The sequence below is a fragment of the Pseudochaenichthys georgianus genome, chromosome 22 (assembly GCF_902827115.2).
Source record: "Pseudochaenichthys georgianus chromosome 22, fPseGeo1.2, whole genome shotgun sequence".
NCBI lineage: Eukaryota > Metazoa > Chordata > Actinopteri > Perciformes > Channichthyidae > Pseudochaenichthys > Pseudochaenichthys georgianus.
The window spans coordinates 29,992,820-30,015,308 of NC_047524.1; the positions used below are offsets into that span (position 1 = coordinate 29,992,820).

A 22,489-nucleotide genomic window follows, 5' to 3' on the forward strand; every position below is an offset into this window, starting at 1 on the left:
CTTTTTACTTTCTTTTCAAATCTCATCACACATTCAAGCCCCCAGTGTTCATGTATCATTTCAATCTAAATTCTTCACTTTCTTCTTACACATTACATTTCAGCGTTAGCTTTTCAGGATAAAGTATTCCCACTAGCAATTTCTTCAAGAATTGCATTCTCTAGTTATATATAACGTTATAATTTCCTATTTCTGAAAAGTTCCTAAAATGTACTTTTCTTTCACCGGACAAACAATTGGTGGACTGTTGGTTTTTTTGTACAATTAGGATATGTCTGAAGCATTGAAGAGTGATCAAAAGGTAACTTTTATTTTTGTATTGGTCTTTCTTTGTTTAGTTGTTCTTTTTTTTGTTTTTTGTGTGTGCAATGCTGACTGTTTTTGTGTGTGTGTGTGTGTGTGTGTGTGTGTGTGTGTGTGTGTGTGTGTGTGTGTGTGTGTGTGTGTGTGTGTGTGTGTGTGTGTGTGTGTGTTGTTATCTTTGCCTGGATAGACAGCATAGTGGCAAAGGTCACAGGTTATCTCTTGCAGCTATTGTGCATCATTCACTGTGACCCCTGCATGTGCATGTATTGTGAGGGCCCACAATCAAGGGAGTCAGCTAAAATGCCAACAGTCTGCTGGGGCCGGAGACATCTGGAGACGCAGTCATAACACAGCGGAGCCTGCCATTGTTTTTTCTTCCAAAACGGAACTGGTCAGCGGGGGAAAGACAAAGAACCCATAGCTGCAACTAAACATGGTTTCCGTCTTTAGTTTGTGTCCCAAACAGGATGCATGAGCATTAATGTTAGTCTCAGACCCTCACCACTTGTTTTTGGCTACGAATGGACCACCACATATGTGTCGCATTTCCCCAGAAAAGCTCCCCGGGACCTTCTGAATGTTACAGCTAATTTGTTTATCTGTATGGGGAGGATGTTCTGGATTTTTCTCCTGCAGCTCATCGGCAGCTTGGCTGGGCTTTCTGAAGCTGAACATGAGACGCTGTGCACCTCCAACGCCTGCTTCACCCTGCACATGAACGAGGTACTCTTTGACAAGGCCGTTCAGAACTGTGACCACAATGGAGGTTACGTGATGACAGTGAGAGACCGGGAAGAAGAGGATGTGCTCCGTTTGCTTCTCTCACGGATCCAAAGAAAAAGTCAGGACAGGGCATCTACATTTTGGATTGGATTAAAACTGCACAAAAAGGACTGCGTGCTGCCTGACAAGACTCTGAAGGGGTTTAAGTGGGTGTCTGGGGAGGAAGATTCCAACTACTCCAACTGGGTAAGAGAACCTGTCAAAACATGCAAAGAGAGATGCGTAAAAATTCCTTACACCGAATCAGGTCAGAACCAACTGAAATGGGTTGACGGAACATGCAAAAGCCCTGCTTTTTATGCGTGTAAGTTTTATTTCAAGGGGATGTGCAAACCGTTGGATTTGTTGGGGCCTGGAGAAATAACCTACACAGCTCCTTTCTCAGAAAAGCCACAAAGAAGTGAAATGGAATCATTTCCACTTGGAACATATGCTGTTTTTTCATGTAGTGAGCAACAGTCCCAATACTCTGTGTGCATGGGGACGGACGACACCTATAGTTGGACTGTTCCTGGTCCATTTTGCAAAACAGGAAAGGAACAGTGCGAAATAAACAACGGCGGATGTGAACATTTGTGCCACCAGGAAGCAGATGAGGTTAAATGCTTGTGCAAAGAAGGTTACGACCTGGATGACGATGGATTCACTTGCAGGCTGAAGGATGTGTGCGGCGTTGGCACCTGTGAGCATCAGTGCGTGACGACGGAGTCTGGGTATTTTTGCAAGTGTCCAGATGGGTTCAGATTGGATGCAAACCAGCGGAACTGCTCTGACGTAGATGAGTGCCAGTCACAGACCTGTGAAGATCATGTGTGCGTAAACACACACGGAAGTTACACTTGTACATGTCAAAGCGGCTACAAAATGGTTGTCGGTACTTGCGTTGATATGGATGAGTGTGTGCAAGGAAGATGCGAACACAGCTGCTTGAACAGTATTGGATCCTTCTTGTGTTACTGCAACGAAGGCTTCAGTTTATCCCAGGATGACCATTCGTGTGAGGACATTGATGAATGCGACAGTAGTCTCTGTCAGTTTGAATGCTTCAATACCATCGGAAGTTTCCGGTGCACCTGCCCGAAAGGCTTCTACCTGGAGATTGACGGATCAACCTGCGCTCAGGAAGTGACAGCAACATCAGCATCTTCAACAGAGGAGCCTAATGATGAGGAAACACAAGAAAACTTTACAGAGTCTTTAACCAGGACAACAGTGGAGCTCCAACACCAGTCTCTTCATACCAACGCGCCAATTCTGGACTTGGTGAACCTGCCGCCGGACGATCAGCAGAACAACGCATCATCAGTGACAGGTTTGGCTGAGTCTGTCAATTCCAGGGTGATCGTCTGCGTCCTTGGTTCAGTCCTTCCTCTGCTGCTTTTGGTCGTAGTGACAATGGCTATTGCAATTATTCGCTGCAATCGGTCCAAAAAAGAAGCCAAGAAAAATACAACTACCGATGGCTACTGTTGGGTGTCCTCCGGTTTGGATCCGCGTTTAGAGAAACTCTACGATTCGATCTCGACTGATGACCTATAGCATGATAGTGATGGAGAACACTGACTACATGGATTACCATGTTTGTTTATGTAATTTATGTTCTTGCAACCTCTCTTGGTTAGGCTAATGGTTGGAAAAGGTTACATATCAGATAACAGATCAGTAAAAACATAATTGCCCGCCAGAAGTTTTTCAATGTAGCTAATAGAGTAAAAATAGAGCAAAAATGTGGTGAATTTGGCAAGAAGTAGCAAAGTGTAAACATGTGTAGGTGTTGTTGATACAAAAAGGCTGTTCCAGTATGGAGGGGGGTTAGGGGCTGTATCTAAGAAGGACAACTGTGTGTAAAACTGATAGTTGGGTGGGTGCCAGATGTTCCCAGAAAGATTTGAGGGAATAAGTTGTAGCAGGATGTAGTTTTAACTGGCTACATTTTATGCTTTATTACCATCGTATGTGTTTGAGTCATATGTCTACCACTGCCTGTTCAATTACTGATTTGTCATTTTAACTAGCTGAATATAGTTTACACATACAGTTTGATGCTGGTGTAGATATACTGTACTGATGAAACATGTACATCTGAGTATGTACTCAATAGGATTAGGCTATGAGACAAGAGAGAACAGTTCATTCTGAATTATGAGTAGGGTTTGTTTCCTGTTTTTGGCCTTCACCAACATTGGAGAGAAGCCAGTAGTCCAACTTTATCTCACTTCCTTCCTGTCGTTAACTCTCTCATTGTCCTGAGGGGTGTTGCTTCCCGAGTAGGAAGCCCCATGCTCTAAATTCTTCAGAATATTCAGCCAACATTACAAGATGATCTTCTGCAGAACATCATTGCCTGCTCACAAATGACTGCTTGTGTGCCAGTGAGGGTAGTGGCAATGTCTTTTTTGATGTCAGTGATTTTTATATTGTCTGTTAGACAGGATTTAGCATTGATCAGGCTGGTTTCTGTAGACCTTTTTGTACAGGGAATGACTGCATAACTGTAAATCAAGACAGAGTGGATTTCCAGACAGCTGAGAAAACATGCCGCGACAGGAACGGGGCATTAATGACATTTCAGTCAGAGGCAGATGAGAGCATACTTGACATTTTCAGAGATGAACTGTACGGAGACTTCTGGATTGGACTGCATTTACCCGCTGCCGCCTGCAGCAACCTCTCAGCTCCACTGAGAGGCTATGAGTGGACCTCTGGTAGCATGCAAAGGACCTTTCTTCCATCCTTCAGCAGCTGGAAGAGAGTGTTACAGTCTGCTCTCTGCACTGTGTGTCATTTTCAAAGGATGGGAAGTTGACAGAGAGGCTTTGCTCGGACAAAGCGGATGGGTTTCTGTGCCGAACAAAGCACAAAGATGCATGCCAGGCGGGACGACTGTCAGATCCGAATGTTATCCTGAGCTCTAATGGCTGTTCAGTTGGTCCTTGTGAGCATACATGCAAAGATGTAAAGGGAGGTTATATATGTTCCTGTTTTGTTGGATATATCCGAGACGACAAAGAACCCGGGCGGTGCAAAATGCACTGCGGGCAACAGAAATGCACCCCGATATGTGAGAGAGGACCTGATAGCGGGTGCTTCTGTCCTGAAGGCTTTGTACTAAGTGACCAACTGTGCGAGGACATCGATGAATGTGTTAATGCATGTGACCAAAAGTGTGTCAACAGTTTTGGGAGTTTTGTGTGTTCCTGCAAAGAAGGATATAAACTGAAAGATCACGGTCAATGTGTCAAAGCAGAAGGCGGGGAAAGTGTTGTTGTCACAAGTCCTGTCGTCATCGGTGTTGTGAAACCAGCCACCAATAATCACACACAGCAGGGTGCCGCTGCACCTGCTGGGGGTCTGGTCTGGATATGGATCACTGTTATCGTGGCCCTGGCAGTTTTTATCATTGTGATAAGGTTTTATGTTGTGAAGCGTCAGAAGCGCAGAGAAGAACACTCCATTCAGCAGTCCACTGTTCCTGTGGACAATATGACTGTTAAATCCCAAACGTAATAAATAAAGAACATTAACTCCATTGTCCCATCAGCATTATAATGAGACTCAATTGCATTTTTTCAGATGGTTGCAGTCGGTAAATTATCACAATAACCGTTTCTTTAGTCTTTAATCTTTGAATATGCATTTTAAAATAGAAACAATATTAATTAAAATGAATGTATTAACTATTCAAGGTCGTTTGTCAGAAGGGGAAGGAATAGGCCATTCATTTCCTCATATACAAAAATAAAGCTAATATTAGGTGAAAACAACTAGTTAAAAACCTCATTAGAAAAAAGGAATTCAAAGTTTTACTTAAAGTACATTCATGTGTATAAATTCAAGCAGTATTGAAGTACCATATAGGACATATCTTCATGTTGTGATTGTAAGTGCTGGGAAGTCATATTGATAGGTGGAAACTCATTCTAGTTTAGCATATAGTGTTGATAAGAACAAATATTAGACTATGTAAGACATAAGAAATTTGCAGCCAACGTTGAAGTACAATGGAGTTGAACAGAGAAAAGCATGACAAAATAAATCCTCAAGAAAAGTTATTCTTAAATGTAAAAGAGATGTAGTGTTCTTTTTAAACCCTGACTGAGAGTAAACATAAATGTGTGCATTTGCATTTACCTGTGAATTCATGTGTCACTGTGTTCATTTACATATCATGGAATTAAAATCTGAATTACTTTCTAACTTCCCTTGCTGTCGTCGTTCTTGTTGCCAGAGTGCCATCTACTGTTCGTTTGTACATTGCTGGAAGGAGGGTGGAGGGTCACATGTGGCTAAGGTTTCTTACTTTAAGATCAGCTGCTGCTTTAATTACATTTGACTCGAGTGTTTCGGCAACTTAATGTGTTGCTTAAAATAATACTTCTGCAAAATGTGACACTAAGTGTTGCACGGCCAGATACGGGTCAGCTGACTCAGATAAGGAAATAAATGATACATTATGATGTGATATGAATGATAATGGTAGTGTACAGTTCTATAGGTTTGTTTTTTTGTATGTAAATGGTCTGCAAAGGCTCAAATCCCTGTGTTCCCCCCACACTCCCCCCCACCTGAAAAGCCTCCATTGGACTCCTTTGTTTACTTCCGGAACATAGGTTTCCTTTTTTTTTTTTCACTTACATTTTTATTGACATTTTTATAAACATACAAAACACATATAGTTCAGTATACACTTGAATTAGAGACCCATTGAAGAAGAAAAAAAAAAATACAAATAATAATAAAAACAAGCAAACAGTGACATGGAAGCTTTCTATCCTATTTTAATGCAACATCATGGTCTGGTTCCAACTCTCAATTTGTGGTGTCATTCATTTTTCTTTTATATTCAACCCATTTTTCCCATTTGACTCAAATTTCCCTTCCTGGATCCTCAATATGTGTGTGAATCTCTCCATATCAAATATTTCCTGTACTACTCCCAGCCATTGCTCCTTTGTAGGTGGATCTGCTTGTACCATGCTCTGGTAATTGTTTTCTTGCTGGCAGCCAGCAGCACCTTAATCAGGTATCTGTCCCCACCCTGTGAGTTTTCCTGCACCAGATTCCCCAAGTATAATCAGGCCGGTCTTAGGAACCTCATAACCTAAGATCCCCTTCAATACTCCCCACACTTCCTCCCAGTATCCCTTCATCTTTTGGCATTTAAAAAAAATGTGTGTGTGGTCTGCCCCCACCTCGCCGCATTGCCTCGAACATGCGTTCTGTTCCGGGGCATACCTCCCTTTTATCTTTGGGGTTATGAAGTATCTGATTATGTTTTTCCACCCAAATTCCCTCCATACCCTTGACCCAGTAGTTGAATGCTGCACTCTACATATATTATACCATTCTTCCTCTGTCATATCAATCCCGAGTTCTTTCTCCCCACTTTTCTTTTATATATAGAGTTCCCCCTACTCTCCAACAGAGCCTGATATAGAGCTGAAGTCACCCTGCCTTTCTTCCCTTCATATGCTTCAATCATGACCTTAATTACCCCATTTTGTTTAGTGTTTTTATCCATTTTTATTTCTTTTATATAATAGTCTCTCACTTGTAAGTATCTAAAATGGTCACCCCTTTCCAGATCAACTTATCTCTTAGATATTGAAAACTCTGCATTTCCCCTTTTTCCACCATCCTCATTGCTGTGATGCCCCCTCGGGCCCATCGCTTAAAACCTGAATCTTCTTTTCCCGGCTGGAATTCATTATCATTTGTTATCCATCTCAAAATCTTTGTCTGTTTTCCTATTTGTATCTCTTTATTACCATGTTTCAAGTGTTGAAAGTGAATTTTGTGATTGGGTCTAATACGTTTTCCTGTGTCCTGAATAATTCTTTATCCCCGAGTAGTTTTTGAATCTGGTAGTTTTCCCCATTTGTTTCAATGTCCTTCCATTTAGCTACGTATTCCATATTACACCAGCATGCCACTGTTCTGATTTGTGCTGCATAATAATAATCCTGGAAACTCGGCACTGCCAATCCTCCTCTCCCTTTGGGTAGCTGCAGTGTCGCAAGCCTAATCCTGGGCCCCCCCCCCCCCCCAAATAAACCTTGAAATCCATTTATCCCATTCCATAAATTGACTTTGTGGAATAGATATAGGCAGTGATTGGTAGAGGTTCATCAGCCTAGGCAGTATACTCATTTTAACTATTTAAATCCTTGAACTAAGGTCTAAGGTCTGTATTGTCCACCTACATAAATCCCTCTTGATATTCTGATTGATCTGCGTATAATTTGCATTGTATAATTTGTCTAACCCTTTTGTGATGTTAACCCCTAAATATGTAATTGTATCCATGTCCCATCTAATTCTGTATTTCTCTTCTCCACCTCTATTAATAATATATGTTCTATCTTCCCTCTAATGTCCTTAACCTTCCTAAGTGTCTCTGGGTCATTTGTATTTTTGTGTTTGTCTCTCTAATTCTTTTAGTTGCCCAGTTACATTTTGATAGAGTTCCAGTTTGGTTCTTTTAAGGTGTGCTGTTTGTGCTATTAGTTTCCCCCTTAATACTGCCTTTAGTGCATCCCACAGAATAGTTGGGTCTCCTTCCCCGTTATCATTTTCCTCCTTATATCTGATTATCTCTCTCTTTAGTTCTTCCACTAACCCCTTATGGTTTAATAGACCCACATTCAACCTCCAGACTGTGTTCTTCCTCCTACCATTTAGATTCAATGTTAGATATATTGCACTATGGTCAGACAGGTCTGTAACACCTATTCTACAGTCTTCTACCCTATATTTATCCCCCTTTGACATAAAAAAGTAATCTATCCTAGAATAGACTGCGTGTGGGTGTGAATAGTGTTGTGTAGTCTCTATCTAGTGTGTGCAGTGGCGGCCCCAGAGTATTTGTGTTGGGTAATCTATGGTAGGGCTAACCCATACAGTGGTGGGGCTCAAGTCAGTATTTGCAATGTAATTACATACACGCTCCCCTTGACAGTGAAACGCCACGCGTGAGGTTTAGATTATTTCCCTGTCTCAATCAAAATTGAACTGTATGAAATAAAAAGGCACATTTTCTTGTAGTAAATAAAAAGGGCCACCCACAAGTGAAAGAGTTGACATGCTGAAAACCCAACCCCTGCAGGAGGGTCTGGGGGGATTCTCCCCCAGGAGATTTTTTTTAAATACTAACATAAAATACACATTCTGGTCCTCTCTTGGGAAGAAAAATAAATACATATATTGCTACACATTTAAAAAAATGAATGCCATTTTAGTTTTTGGTTACTTTGTTCTGAAAGCTGAACCTGCTGCTCCTCACAGAGAGAAGAGGGAAGAGGCTGTGAATTACTTTACATTGTGGATAAGGGTGGATAGCCCCCATTGTTCTGTGTGTCAAAATGAAAGACAGCCCACACACCTATTAATCATCAACCGTGGGGTCTATTTCATTACGTGTTGATTTCTATCAACACGTAATGTTGTATCGATGTATATAGGCAAGGCAAGGCAAGTTTATTTATATATCACTTTTCAACACAAGGCAATTCAAAGTGCTTTACAAAAAATGAAAGACATTAAGAAAATGGCATTTAAAATCCGTCATTAAAAAGAAAAGCTAATAAAATAAACATTAAAAGAACAAATACATGGATAAAAGTTACAGTGCAGTCTAAGATATGAATAGTTCAATTAAAACCAGCGACAAAAAGAAAAGTCTTCAGCCTGGATTTAAAAGTAGTAAGAGTTGCAGCGACCTGCAGGTTTCTGGGACTTTGTTCCAGATATTTGGAGCATACTGTACTCTGGGGACAGAAAGCTGACCAGTCCCTGAAGACCTGAGAGATCTGGATGGTTCATATTTAGCAGGAGGTCAGAAAAGTATTTTGGGCCTAAACCATTCAGTGCTTTATAAACCAGCAGCAGTATTTTGAAATCTATTCTTTGACACACAGGAAGCCAGTGTAAAGACTTCAGAACAGGAGTGATGTGATCCACTTTCTTAGTGTTAGTGAGGACTCGAGCAGCGGCGTTCTGAATCAGCTGCAGCTTTCTAATAGATTTTTAGTGAGACCTGTGAAGACACCATTGCAGTAGTCGAGTCTACTGAAGATAAAGGCATGGACAAGTTTTTCCAAATCCTGCTGTGACATTAGTCTTTTAATCCTAGATATATTCTTTAGGTGATAGTAGGCTGATTTAGTAACTGTTTTAATGTGACTGTTGAAACTCAGGTCAGAGTCCATGACTACACCTAGATTTCTGGTTTTATCTGTTGTTTTGAACATTGCACACTGAAGCTCAGCGCTAACTTTTATACGTTCTGACTTGGCTCCAAAAACCATTACCTCAGTTTTATCTTTGTTTAATTGGAGAAAGTTCCGACACATCCAGTGTCTCAGTGTTTGAATTGGAGCATAGTCTCCTGGTGAAATTGTTACGTAAATGTGTGTGTCATCCGCATAGCTATGGTAACTTGTTCTTCATTATCTGAGCCAGTGGTAGGATGTAGACCTTAAAGAGAAGAGGCCCCAAGATGGAGCCTTGAGGTACCCCACATGTCATATTTGTCAACTCAGATGTGTATTTACTAGGGCTGTCAGTCGATTAAAATATTTAATCACGATTAATCGCATGATTGTCCATAGTTAATCGCGATTAATCGCCAATTAATCGCACATTTTTTATCTGTTCTAAATGTACCTTAGAGGAATATTTGTCAAGTTTTTAATACTCTTATCAACATATGAGTGGACAAATATGCTTTATGCTAATGTTTATTATCATTTGAACAATGACAAATATTCTATATTAAACACATAACCTCTGAACATTACAAATATTCGCCTCAATTCAACCTGGAACCTCTCTCATACAATACAAATGGGGTGTGTGTGTGTGTGTGTGTGTGTGTGTGTGTGTGTGTGTGTGTGTGTGTGTGTGTGTGTGTGTGTGTGTGTGTGTGTGTGTGTGTGTGTGTGTGTGTGTGTGTGTGTGTGTGTGTGTGTGCGTGTATATGTGTGTGTGTGTGTGTGTTGGATCGTTGGAGCTATGTGCAACTCAAGGCATATGCTCGAACGGGAGCTGCCTGGACGCTGCAATCATGTTGCTGCAATCATGAGTGTGCTGACTTCTCCTACAATGTCCCGCTGTCTGGCTTCCTGCATCAAGTCAAGTGCTCGGTGCAGTTGTGGCGAAATGTCGCGACTCTGTTTTCATTTAAACAGCTCCTTATATCCGTTAGCGCAGCTAGCTAGCACCAGATGCTAACAACAACAATGCACGTAAGGTCTCTCTCTCTCTCGCTCGGGCCACACACACACACACACACACACACACACACACACACACACACACCACACACACACACACACACACACACACACACACACACACACACACACACACACACCCTCCCGGTCCTCCCGATGGCCAGTCGGTGCCTGCCGGTGAGCGTGGAAGTGTGGTCTGCCACAAGCGGGCGGCAGGAGCGGGACTGTCAGCAGATGGTATTTTAAACTCGATGCGCTCTGAAACTACGGGGCGGCCGAGGAAAAAAAATACACATGCGTTAATCGCGTTAAAATAATTAGTGGCGTTAATTTTTTTTTGCGTTAGCGCGTTAATAACTTGACAGCCCTAGTATTTACCTATAGAAACAAAGTTGTTTCTGTCCTTTAAGTAGGATTCAAACCAATTTAGAACTGTTTCCGAAAGTCCCACCCAGTTTTCCAGTCGGTCTAGTAATATGCTGTGGTCAACAGTGTCAAACGCAGCACTGAGATCTAATAATACGAACAATGAAGTTCTGCCACTGTCTGTGTTTAAGTGGATGTCATTAAAGACCTTTACAAGAGCAGTCTCAGTGCTGTGGTTTGGACAAAAGCCTGACTGGAACACATCGAAACAGTTATTTAAATGCAAGAAATTACTCAACTGTTGAAAAACAACTTTTTCAATGATTTTACCTAGAAATGGGAGGTGTTTGAATTGATGTTAAGTGGACACAGAGACAACACATTTGCTGTTCCTGATGCAGAGGCACTGACTGCTTGTCTGATTTTCTGAATTTTGTCAGTGAAAAAGGAGGCAAAATCATTGCACGCCCTGGTGGATAGAAATGCAGAGGCTACTGACACTGGGGGGTTAGTTAGTCTGTCGACGGTAGCAAACAAGGCACGTGCGTTGTTTTTGTTTTTGGTAATGATGTCAGAGAAGAACGATTGTCGTGCGTTTTTCAATTCCAAATTATAAAGGCCAAGTCTCTCTTTGTAAATGTCAAAGTGAACCTGGAGATTTGTTTTTCGCCACCTGCGTTCAGCTTTTCGACATTCTCTTTTTTCTGTTTTCACGGTCATGGCCTTTCCCTATGGAGATATTTTCTTGCCAGAAACTTCCTTTACCTTAGTTGGAGCAATGGCATCTATACCATTTTTAATTTTTGAATTAAAATGATCTACTAGCTCATTTACTGAGATGTTAGCAGGGGCAAGTGTGGAGTAAACATCAACAACATTTCAGTTAAATATCGCTTTGTGGTTATCTCTTTTTGAACATTTTTGTGGAACAGACATAGAGCTCTCAAAGAAACACAGGAATGGTCAGAGTGCAACATCAGTCACCACAACCTTAGAGATATTCAGACCCTTTGAGATAATTAAGTCCAGAGTGTGCCCCTTATTGTGCGGTTTAGGAGGATTTTTTGTAGTTCTCCCTTTAGCAGCTGTCCACGGCTGTTTAGGGGTTGAAGAGGTGCTCTTCCTGGGTGATAACAATGCAGGCCAGCCGGTCGCATTACATATTTCAGAGCGCTGGGCTCTGCCTGTTATCCGTCCTCCCAAATCCCATGGAATGATTTACTCTTAGGCTTTGCACCCAGAGAGTTCCAGGGAGGACTACCACTTGTAGATTTATTACCCAGTACACAGCCCTCCTGTTCCTTGGAATCCTTGTAGCTGCTAACTAGCTGTGAGTTAGCATACCCTTTTCCATTATTTTGCAACACTGATATAGAGATGTACATAACGCAAAAGTATTCTCCTTCGGGACTTCCTGCAACAACACCACGCCGTTATCTTGATTCTGATTGGCCAGAAGACATTATCAAAGATGTTCTATCGAGAAGACGATCACTACGTGACAAAAGTGTTCAAAACCGTTTCTAGTCTTCGGTATTTCCAGACAAGTGCAGGGCCGGCCCTTGGCATAGGCAGTATAGGTGAATGCTAAGGGCGCATCAAGCCAGGGGGGCGCCGAAAATTGGGGGACATTTTTTTTTTTTAATTGTAATTTTTTTTCTTCAAAATAAAACAATTTCCCAATTTTGGATCAACAAAGTACATCTTATTATCTTATCTTAACAGAACTACGCCTATATTGCGTACAGCGCCCATACACTATGGCGCCCCACCCCCCCCTAAATCAGTTAAGTTGAACTGCCGCAGGCTGTTTATGTCCTCAAGGAGCGAGGGGGGGCGGGTTATGGAGCTAATTTCCTGCCATAACTCCACAAACAAACTAAACAGGTTTTACAAATGCCTCATGATTCACTAACAAACACAATGTGGTTTGCAAATACAAAACACCATCTACAAACTAATGCATTTAGTTTTGCAAAGAAAAAACGTATCTATCAAACAAACACATAACATTTTTCTAATGAATCATGTTTCAAAGACAAATTCAACATAGGTTTTACAAGTACACACATTTTTTTTACAAATACAACACTTTTTTTTACAAGTACAAAACTTGTGTTTACAAAAAAAAGTCACGTGACTTTTGGCAGTAATATTCCGCCGTGGCTGGCACATGCTCCACGGCAGCAGGGGGCGCTACTGAGTCCATTGGAGAAGGCGGGAGCCTCCCGCCGGGAGGTTGAGCAGAGCATGGAATAGCCCTTGCCAGCCTGATGACAGCGGTGTTTCTAGCGATCAATCAAGCGACTCGCTGGCTGTGTATTTGTTGTTAGATATCAGATAAACTACTACGCATACGTGACTGTCGAGGCAGTGTGTGTGGTGGGGGGGCCAGTGGGGTGGCCAACAAATATATCAGGGTGGCCATGGACCCCCCTGGCTCCCCCTGCTGGCGCCACTGAGGAAGAGACAGGACAGGCAGAGAGAAAGAGAGAGAGAGAAAGTGATGGAAGTCAGGGAGGAACTGCAGGTACAGTCACACAAAATAATAACTAATAATAATAATAAATAAATAATAACCCTATCTATTTATCTATCTATCTATCCATCCATCCATCCATCTATCTATATATCTATAACAATAGTCTTCATTTACAATATAGACAATAGGCATAATTGTAAAACAACATACATCTATTGCAGTTATGATGTCATAATAACATACAATTTGCTTACATCTTTGTTCTCTTTTGAGAATCAAACAAAACTGATTTAAAGTAAAAAAAAAAGGATGCAAACAAACAAGTGAAATTAACTAAATGGCTGAATTGCTTTTAATTCACTGGCAGGAGCGACAAGTGAGGAGGAGCAAAAAGTAAACAACGAGGGAGAGATTGAACAAAGAGAAAGAGTAGAGGACAGAGAGAGTAATGAACAGGAAGAAGACAGAGAAAGAAGATGGAAGAGAGGCTGCAGGTTATGGAAAGGAGAGAGACATGGAAAATGAATGTTGACAATGTTTTGTGATCATGTTAGCCTCTTCTGCATGTCCAGATCATTAATAGTAACAATCAACTGATTCTTATGCATTACACTTTCAAAAATAATTTATGCTGACATTGTCAGCCCACTGACATGGTTTGAAATCAATATATTATCCAATTTGTGACCCCCCACAGGACTTAAAAAGCACCTAATTAGATCATGAAAATCCCAAAAATCTCGGGGGGTATCCCCCGAACCCCCCTAACATATTTGGACCTCGGTATTTAGGAAATCCTGGATACGGCCCTGGTTCTATCGATTAGATTTATGATTAGAAAATTATAAAAGTAGGGTAGACATGTGGATATTATCCGACTGAAGAAAACGTGCATTTATCTAACAGGTTCGTTTTCCACTGACCTTATTTCGAGCTATTTTCCAAAATCCTATGGAGAAATCCTATTGCTTTTTTGTCGAGGGAAACCGAGCGCAGCTTACTTCCGGGTTTTTAGACGCGTCACTGCAACACTAAGTTGATGCGATTTGATTGGATTGTGAGGCAAGGGAAGCCAGCTGCCTCTGGCTTCCCTTGGCATGGCCCTGACTAATCACAGGTTGGCAGGGGCATGACGTGAGCCTTGTCTGATTGATCAATCCCTCCATTTTTTTTCACCAACGGAAGCCAATTTCGGCTGGCCTCCTCTCTCAATGAGTGCAATCTACCGTTTCACCATAACATCTACAGGGGCGCTGTTTCACTCTTTGTAAAATACTCAATAATAATAATAATAATGATGCATTTTATTTATATAGCGCTTTTCACAACTCAAAGACGCTTATTATTAGTTATTATTTATTTATTAAAATTATAACTACAATCCAAAAACACAGGGGATGCCTGGCTTCCCTTGGCCTCCAGGAGAAAACGCCACTGGTGCGCACGAGAAAGTTACCGGTGCGCCAATTAGGAAGAGGAGCGCACAGGAGACAACCGTTTGATTGCAGACTGTTATGTTTATGTGGGGAAATGGCAGTGCATACATTATTTGAGATATATTTCAAACTCGGACTTCATTTTAAGGACATGTCGACCAGGGGTGTAGAGCTATATGTTTATTTTATTAGCTTTTCTTTTTAATGACTGATTTTAAATGCCATTTTCTTAATGTCTTTCATTTTTTTGTAAAGCACTTTGAATTGCCTTGTGTTGAAAAGTGCTATATAAATAAACTTGCCTTGCCTTGCCTTTGTTTAAGCACCGGATTGGCAAAACAGGAGAGTAAACCAGTCTGCCTTGATCTATGAATTCATGTCCGAGACTCTCACGGTATCTGCTGCCCGCAGCTGTTTTATAGAAGGAAAACCTCCTTCACTTCATGAAATGTCTGCAGCATCAGGAGGCAGCGGGACGTGTAATATTGGAAAGTGTAAATATTCTAGATTCTTGTGTAGCTTCAGATCTGAGTTGTCTTATTAGTAAGCCTAATTTATACTTTTGTAGCAACACTATTTTTATATAGTGGCAAAGAAAGGGTTCAGAGTCTTTTCTTTTTTCCTGTGTCATATGTGGCAGCACTGTTCAATGTTTCTTGAAAACATTACCCACTGTACTATGTGACGTGTGAATAAACTCCAACTCTGTATCAACAACACTGTTGTGTAACTTCAGTTAAATACTTGTATGTGTGTAGATTAGAAAGAGGTGAGATGAACAAAGCAGTATTTTATGAAGTATTAATCGTACAAAGGTCAGTTTTATACAAGTAGAAGTGTGTATTTACCTGGCAGTAGGCTGTCAGTAATGGCCACGCCTCTCTATTTGGACTGGTAGTTCAAACCGGAGAGACGTGATGTAAGAATTACATATTTATTGTTTACACGTCATATGAATGAAATGATTGCCATGATAATACAACAGGAGAATGTAATGGTGTTTGGCGATTAGGCCCCGGTTTGCAGGATAATCATTCAGGAGGGAAAGCACCGCTCCGATGAAATCCCCGGGGTCTAGACACTGGTGGTGGTGCTGAGTAGGTGAGACCGGTCTGAAGAAGGAAGGTTTAGCTTTGTCCTGGAGGAGACTGGAGGCGAGAGGGGTGGAGGCGGGTTGCGGTCATCTGCAAATGACAACTGACAGGGAGGAAGAGCAGGCATTTAAGAAATTTAGCATGTGCAGCTATTGGCTGCTGAAGGGTGACGCCCTCATATTTAATGAGGGGGGAAGGGAGCCATCGAGTGACGTGTAAGTGACTCGTGTTAGGTCTTCCTTATTGAACTTGCGCTAAGCTTCATATCTCGGCAGACTGGCAACTTTAAAGGTAGCTCTTGGTTCAAAAAAGGTTGGGCACCCCTGGTATAATACATGCTGACTCACTGCACTGGGACTCGTAGTAACCTATTAGAAACACATTTGTATTCATGATAATCAAGAAAAAAGCATATTGCATCATTTATTTTGTCTGCCAGAAGTCTCAAACTATGCAAAATACAGTCTGAAGCCAAGTCATGATGAGCCTTAAAAGTAATACACAAAATTAAAAAATCCTCCAGAAAAGAGAATATGCTGTTATAATGATAAAGGCGTGAGGAGATCAAAGCATCATGGAGTCAATTATGCCTTTAATATTTTCAATGTAATCAATCCCTGTGAGGTTGTACAATCTATAGTATAACCACGTTTTAAGCAGATTGCTACAGTTTATCATTCATTTCTATTTTTTGTTCATTTAATTATCTGCCTGAACTGTTAAAATGTGTTGCTACTTATTTTGCACCCAAAGCACTACTCTCTACTATTATGCATAGTTCAGTTTCAATGCTTGAAATCTTATGATAGTGTTGCATTTATCGCTGTCCTACAGGATTTATGGTAAATGGTTTACCATAAACACACTGTTCTTAGATCTTCAAAACTGTTCTCAATAGTTTTTCATTTTGGTGTTTCGTATAAACATTTTCTTTTTCAAAATGACCTCCAACACAGTTGCCACTCCCTTTAGTTCCTGAGACAAAGAGTGAGTAGGCGTATGGCACTTTTTGGCACCAAGGACCTCACAAAAAGATTAACGTGATTTAACGCAAATTAAATGGTCATCCATATCCACTCTGAGAAGACCTAACATCCTGTTTGTACATTTCTACTAAACAACCAGAAGGAGAAACGTTGCCCATCATTGACTGCAGCCCTGCCTTTATCTCATTGGGTCTTTAAGTGTGTGTTTTCTGTTTTTATCGCAGAAAAGAAGCTAACCGGATAAGATTGTTGTTAAACAGCGAGTAACCAGCAAGAAAACAACAAGGCACTAAATGAACAAACATGATTAAAAACATGTTGACGAAGATCAGTGGTGAAGGACAGCTGTGGAAGCCCATTTCAGCCAATGCAATGAGGAAAATATATATATATATATATATATATATCTGTTTTTCATATAATGTGATTCATAACCATTATTTTGAGATGCTTACTCTTTGTTTACAGATATATATTTTTAAGACGTTATTCCAAAAAGTTGAGAGGTCTTTTATTATCCAATCCAACTTTATTTCTGTAGCACATTTAAAAACAACAGAGTTGGTCATCACTACATATATATATATATATATTAAAAAAGCAAACAAAAAGATAGGACATAAAACAAATGTAAAACACAGGACAGTTAAACCATACTTTCAGACTGAAAACTCTCATATGTGACGTAAAAACAATATAAAACCCCAATTTAAAAGCACAGACTGACATGTCTTATAGATGGTCTGCAAACGCACGGGAGAATAAGTGGGTCTTCAAAGAGGATTTAAAAACAGGCTCCCCGCTGTTTCAACCTCGACCTCAGGACCACAAGGAGGAATCTGTCAGCAGACCTCAGTGACAGTGAGGACCTATACGTTTGTTCTGTTCTGCTGTCATTACAACGAAGTGAGAATTGCAAGGTTTTTTGTTTTTCAGAATAATAAATGGAAGAAATTTGTTTCAATGGAAATGTCATGCGCTCATGTGAAATTGGAACACAATTATACCCATTAATGATACATCATAAACCTGGTACAATAGCAACAAATGTATAAATTCATAGTTTTAACAATTCTGAATAAGTTCCAATCGCAGTCAGGAAGTACAAGGACATTGACACATTTGTATTATATTGATGGAGTTCTCCGTTAAGTTTACTTTAAAATAAAACATTGACTAAGAGGTTGAAGTACTCACTGAGCTTGTTGAGGCAATGGAGAAAAAGTCAGATTTAAAAGTGAAGAAAAGTAAAAATACAAGTGTCACTGTAATATTATTATTTCATATGTAATAATAAACGTGTATTTGTTTTACAAGCCCTCAAAACACACAGAGCAGAATTGCCTATAACTACATGTATGTACATAAGAAAAAGGTCTCTACAATCACACATTACTAAGACTTAGGTTCCCAGTTAAACCTGTAGGACAAAGATATTCAGTGTGCACAAAAGGCAAACCACTTCTGCCCTGGTTTGAGTTCTCTTGAGAAATAATTTGCAGGCGTGTGTGACTAACAGGACTGGTTGTAGGAGGATCAGGTGTGTGTATAAGACTGGGTGGAACAAACCTAACCTGGATCACACTGGTTGTGACTGACACCACTGTCAGTAAATACTCCGCCTTTTGTGAGCATAATCAGCCAATCACAGCAGGAGGAGTTCCCTTGTGAGCAAAAACAAATATTTGGTTGTCTTGTATGTGTGGAAGACGGAGTGTATTATTTTGTCTGGAATCATGTTCATAACTTGGGTTTATGGATTGTAATTATTAAAAAAATGTCATGAATTGCACCGTAATATATGTACTATCCATTTAATTAAATACTGGTTAATATAGTTAATCATTATGTTTGTGGCATAAGCTTTCAAATAAACCCTATATTTATTTAATAACAACGTTATTATTATAATTTGGTAAAACGTCTACATTGGTGTCATTTGTCCAAGCTGCATGATGAAATAATAGGCGCTTTCACACCGGAGTACTTTTCCCTATACGTTTCCAGTTTAGTTCCTATAGTTCCTGGGATTTTGCATTCACACCAAAAAGATAACTTAGTTCATGAGAACTTTTACCCCCTTTTTAGTGCCTGCTAGAGAGGCGGTACTTGCCTGGGGAGAAAACAGTTCCAATTTCTGATTGGCTGGGCGAATTGCAAACCACGCTCCGTGAAACTCTGAAAGGTTTTTTGAAGCCGCCATTGTATTTGCTGGCATTAGCATTATTAGCATTAGCCCCCACGCACCAACGGAGAGAGAATAAGCGGTTGGAGCGGTGGAGTGATGAGGAGGTGTCAGCGTTCTGGCAATTTACTCGGAACTCTACTCCGGGGACTTCCGGCCGGGGACTTCGGGTGGCAGTATACGCCGTGAAGTTGTTTTTGGCCTGCCAGTAAAGCCAAAGCAGAAGAAGAAGTGACGTCAGCGACTTCATTTCATGGATGTATAATAAGAACTGGATACATCGTGGGAGGCGGGGCCTCGTTCATTCCTATGAGAGTTGCTCATTGGCGCATGAAGACAAAATGGCCCAACTTTTGAGAGAGCGAAACATCACGAAAGTATTCATATATAATCATATAATCCGTTATTATTGTGCATCCATGGGTAAAGGTAAAACGCATGTAGTACTGAACACGTCACATGAACGTGCTGGGCGGCACGGACCCGTGGGTTGAATGCGCGTTCATAAGGCAGAGGAAAATAACTCTCAGAATAACGTTATTAGCACATTTTACAACTTGAGGAACAAATGTTTGTAATAAGGGCTATACAAATGTTCAAACTGGGTAGTTTAAAAAAAATTATCCAACGATTTACAGACGTCTCTTTCCCAATGTTAGTCAATGGGAAAAAGTCTTCCCGGGCCCAGCGACTGATACGAAAGTGTAGTACCGCCGTTTGGCCACAACAAATATTTTCCTCAGAGTCCGGCGCACTTCCTGGGGGCTTGCTTCATTTGCGTAATCTTCCCTCAGGGAACTTATTCCGGTGTGAACGTGATCGGCTCTTATGCCCCTTTCACACCAACGCAATTCCCGTTCTAGCTCCGTGCTAGAGCTTTTCTGGTTCGGAACCGGTTCTTCTTTTCAGCCCCCGTTTTGTTCACACCGTCCAGAGCCCGACTGGTGCTGCCGCTGCTGCGTCATGACGTCACCGTTTACGTCGCTGATTTTCTCCCCAATGGCACTCACCACAACAACGATGGGGGACTGTGTCGGGTCGATGAGTATGTTGCTTTTAATCATATGAAGCCAGATTAAATTAAATAACAACTTCTCCAACCTTATACTTTTCTCCAGAGTGCCGTGGTTCATTGTTTATTAATGTGTTTCAGCAGCATTTACCGACCGCTGCAGTGCTGCTCGTCCACCGGAGTTTACTCTACCGTTAGCTCCGGGCAGGGCCGGCCCAAGACTTTTGGGGGCCCTAAGCGAGCTTTGGCTTGGGGGCCCCCCTCACTCTAGCGCGTTCTCAATACACACAACACGGAACCAACTTTTGTCTTATCATGTTAGCATAAGCACATATATTGTATAAATAAGCATATAAACACCGTGGACCTAACCTCCTCTAAGGGGGTCCTCACGAGGCATGCTCCCCCGTGAAGATTTTTTTTAAAATATTGAAGTATGGATGGATGGATACATCTCTCAACACCCATATGAAACAGAACAGTAAGCAGATTTTTCTTTATGGATATTTTACAAATCACTTATTCACATAGAAACTAGCTGTCAATAGGAATATCATTCAGAAGAATTATAATTTCTTGCAAAAATCTGTCACAAAAAGAGGTTGCACATTTAAATTCAGGTGTTGTTATGGCAACGTCAGTGGCCAAACAGCCATATTTACTGCTGGAAATACATTCAAACATGCTGTTGACACGTGAAGCAGTGGCAACTATGCCACCATTTCAGCTGACTTTTTCTCAGAAATACTGTCCCATAACATCCAAATATTTCAGTGCTAGGTTTATGCTTAGCTAAGCTAACTATGAAACACTTTAACTGACAGGACTCAGGATCAACTGTGTACTGTAAGGTAGCTTCTAGCTTCATGTCGAACAGTAAGTCAACATTTCCCAGAGAGCTTTCTTTGACATCACCAGGTAACGCTAAAAAACATTACATTTAGATTGTATGACAAACTGTATATTTAATATATCTGGCTAGCTATAGCTACTTGCTAACGGTTTAGCTTACCCCCGTGATTCAAAGTAACGTAGCTGTAATTTATGATTTGCTTACATGTTCGCATAACTTGGAAGTTTACTGACATTTACATACCTTGTTTACCTGTGGCTCTGGGGTTGTTGTGTGAGCCACCACTTGAGAATTTTCGTATTTTTTAAGAAAAAATGTTCTTATGTCCATCTTCAAAAACTGAATACGACTGACAGTATATTTTAAACATTGTCACAGCTCACAGGATAGGTACCTGTCAGCCAATAAGACAGATGTTTATTTCCATTCAACTCTCAGGTTGGTCTGGTGTCTTGCCTCTGTTGCATTCACTGAACACGGTAAATTACAATCCTGCCATCCTCTCTAGTGTCATGATGAGGTTCAGGTAAAGCACGGTTAATGTATTACCTTATTGACTCAATAATATAATACATGACATTGAGAGTAGAAAAGGCATATTAACAAAATTAATTAAACATACTTATCACGGCGACGGTGTACTGAGATCTTTTTTTTGCTAGAGGGCCCCTAAGTGGCTGCAGGGCCCTAAGCGTTTAATGGGTCGGGCCGGCTCTGGCTTACGCGGCAGCGGCTGCTGTAAAGTATTCACTGTCTGACGGTCACACAAGCAGCTGATACATATCCCCAATTCCCCATAAGTGAATGTGTGTCAGTCTGAATTGACGCTGTTTGGCATCACAACGCTGATATGAAAGTTTCTCTGGTATAAAATGGGTGATGTTAGCATAGCAACCGAAGCTAAACCGACAATCTTGACTACTTGTTGTTGATATCCTTTTGTGGCATAAGCCGTTTTCTACAGGCACATTTTACCGGCGTATTTTTCATTATGATACTACGTGTGATAGTCGGACATGACAACCTGTACAGCTCATGTATTGATTCCATCCGATAACTACTATAATACAAAACGTCTGCCTGCTCTCCACAATGATCAATAAAATCGAACGGATGGTCAAAGTAAGGTACAAATAAACAGAATCACACGAAGCCTTGTTAGTGTTTCCTGACTTTATAAAATCTGTTTTTTTATAAGTGTGTGGTTGCGTTTTAGTCACTTTGCTCAGAGCTACTGCTTGTTACAACTTTTACTTGCCGTAGCCTACTCGCCTTTAACTGTTAGCTCAGGTTAATCTCGCCCCTGCCCCCCCCGCTCCGACGTAAGCGTGACGTATGCGGTTCTTGCTTCTAGACCAGGGGTGCCCAACCTTTTTTGAACCGAGAGCTACTTTTAAAGTTGTCAGTCTGCCGAGATCTACCAGTCCAAATAGAGAGGCGTAGCCATTACTGACAGCCTACTGCCAGGTAAATACACACTTCTTCACTTCTTTCTCTTTGATATTATACCTTATATATTTATATGTAGGCTTTACTGATGTGCCACAATAATATCACCTAATATTATTTAGTTAAAATATCTATTATTTAGTTAAAATAATATGACTGCGATTAAATCAGCATACTTCTGCCAGCGGATGCCACCCCTAAAAATCTCCTGCCACCCTCTTGCCACCCCATGAATATTTTTTCTATATCCGCCCCTGCTTCAAATATAATCCTAACCTTCAAGTCCATTATCTATAGTTTCTCA

The 22,489-nt window shown here is 40.9% G+C and overlaps 1 protein-coding gene and 1 pseudogene across 1 annotated transcript; both read left to right on the forward strand.

Moving 5' to 3' along the window:
- Positions 1-808: 808 nt before the first annotated feature.
- On the forward strand, positions 809-3,092 carry LOC117467796 (complement component C1q receptor-like). Its single transcript, XM_034111661.2, has one exon. It carries the CDS (start codon positions 910-912, stop codon positions 2,626-2,628), a length of 1,719 nt encoding a protein of 572 aa, XP_033967552.1. The 5' UTR covers positions 809-909; the 3' UTR covers positions 2,629-3,092.
- A 124-nt stretch (positions 3,093-3,216) lies between these two features.
- On the forward strand, positions 3,217-4,596 carry LOC117467473 (thrombomodulin-like; annotated as a pseudogene).
- Positions 4,597-22,489: the final 17,893 nt, after the last annotated feature.

Coding starts and splice junctions, on each gene's coding strand:
- LOC117467796 (XM_034111661.2), top strand. CDS start 910: ATGGGGAGGATGTTCTGGATTTTTCTCCTGCAGCTCATCGGCAGCTTG.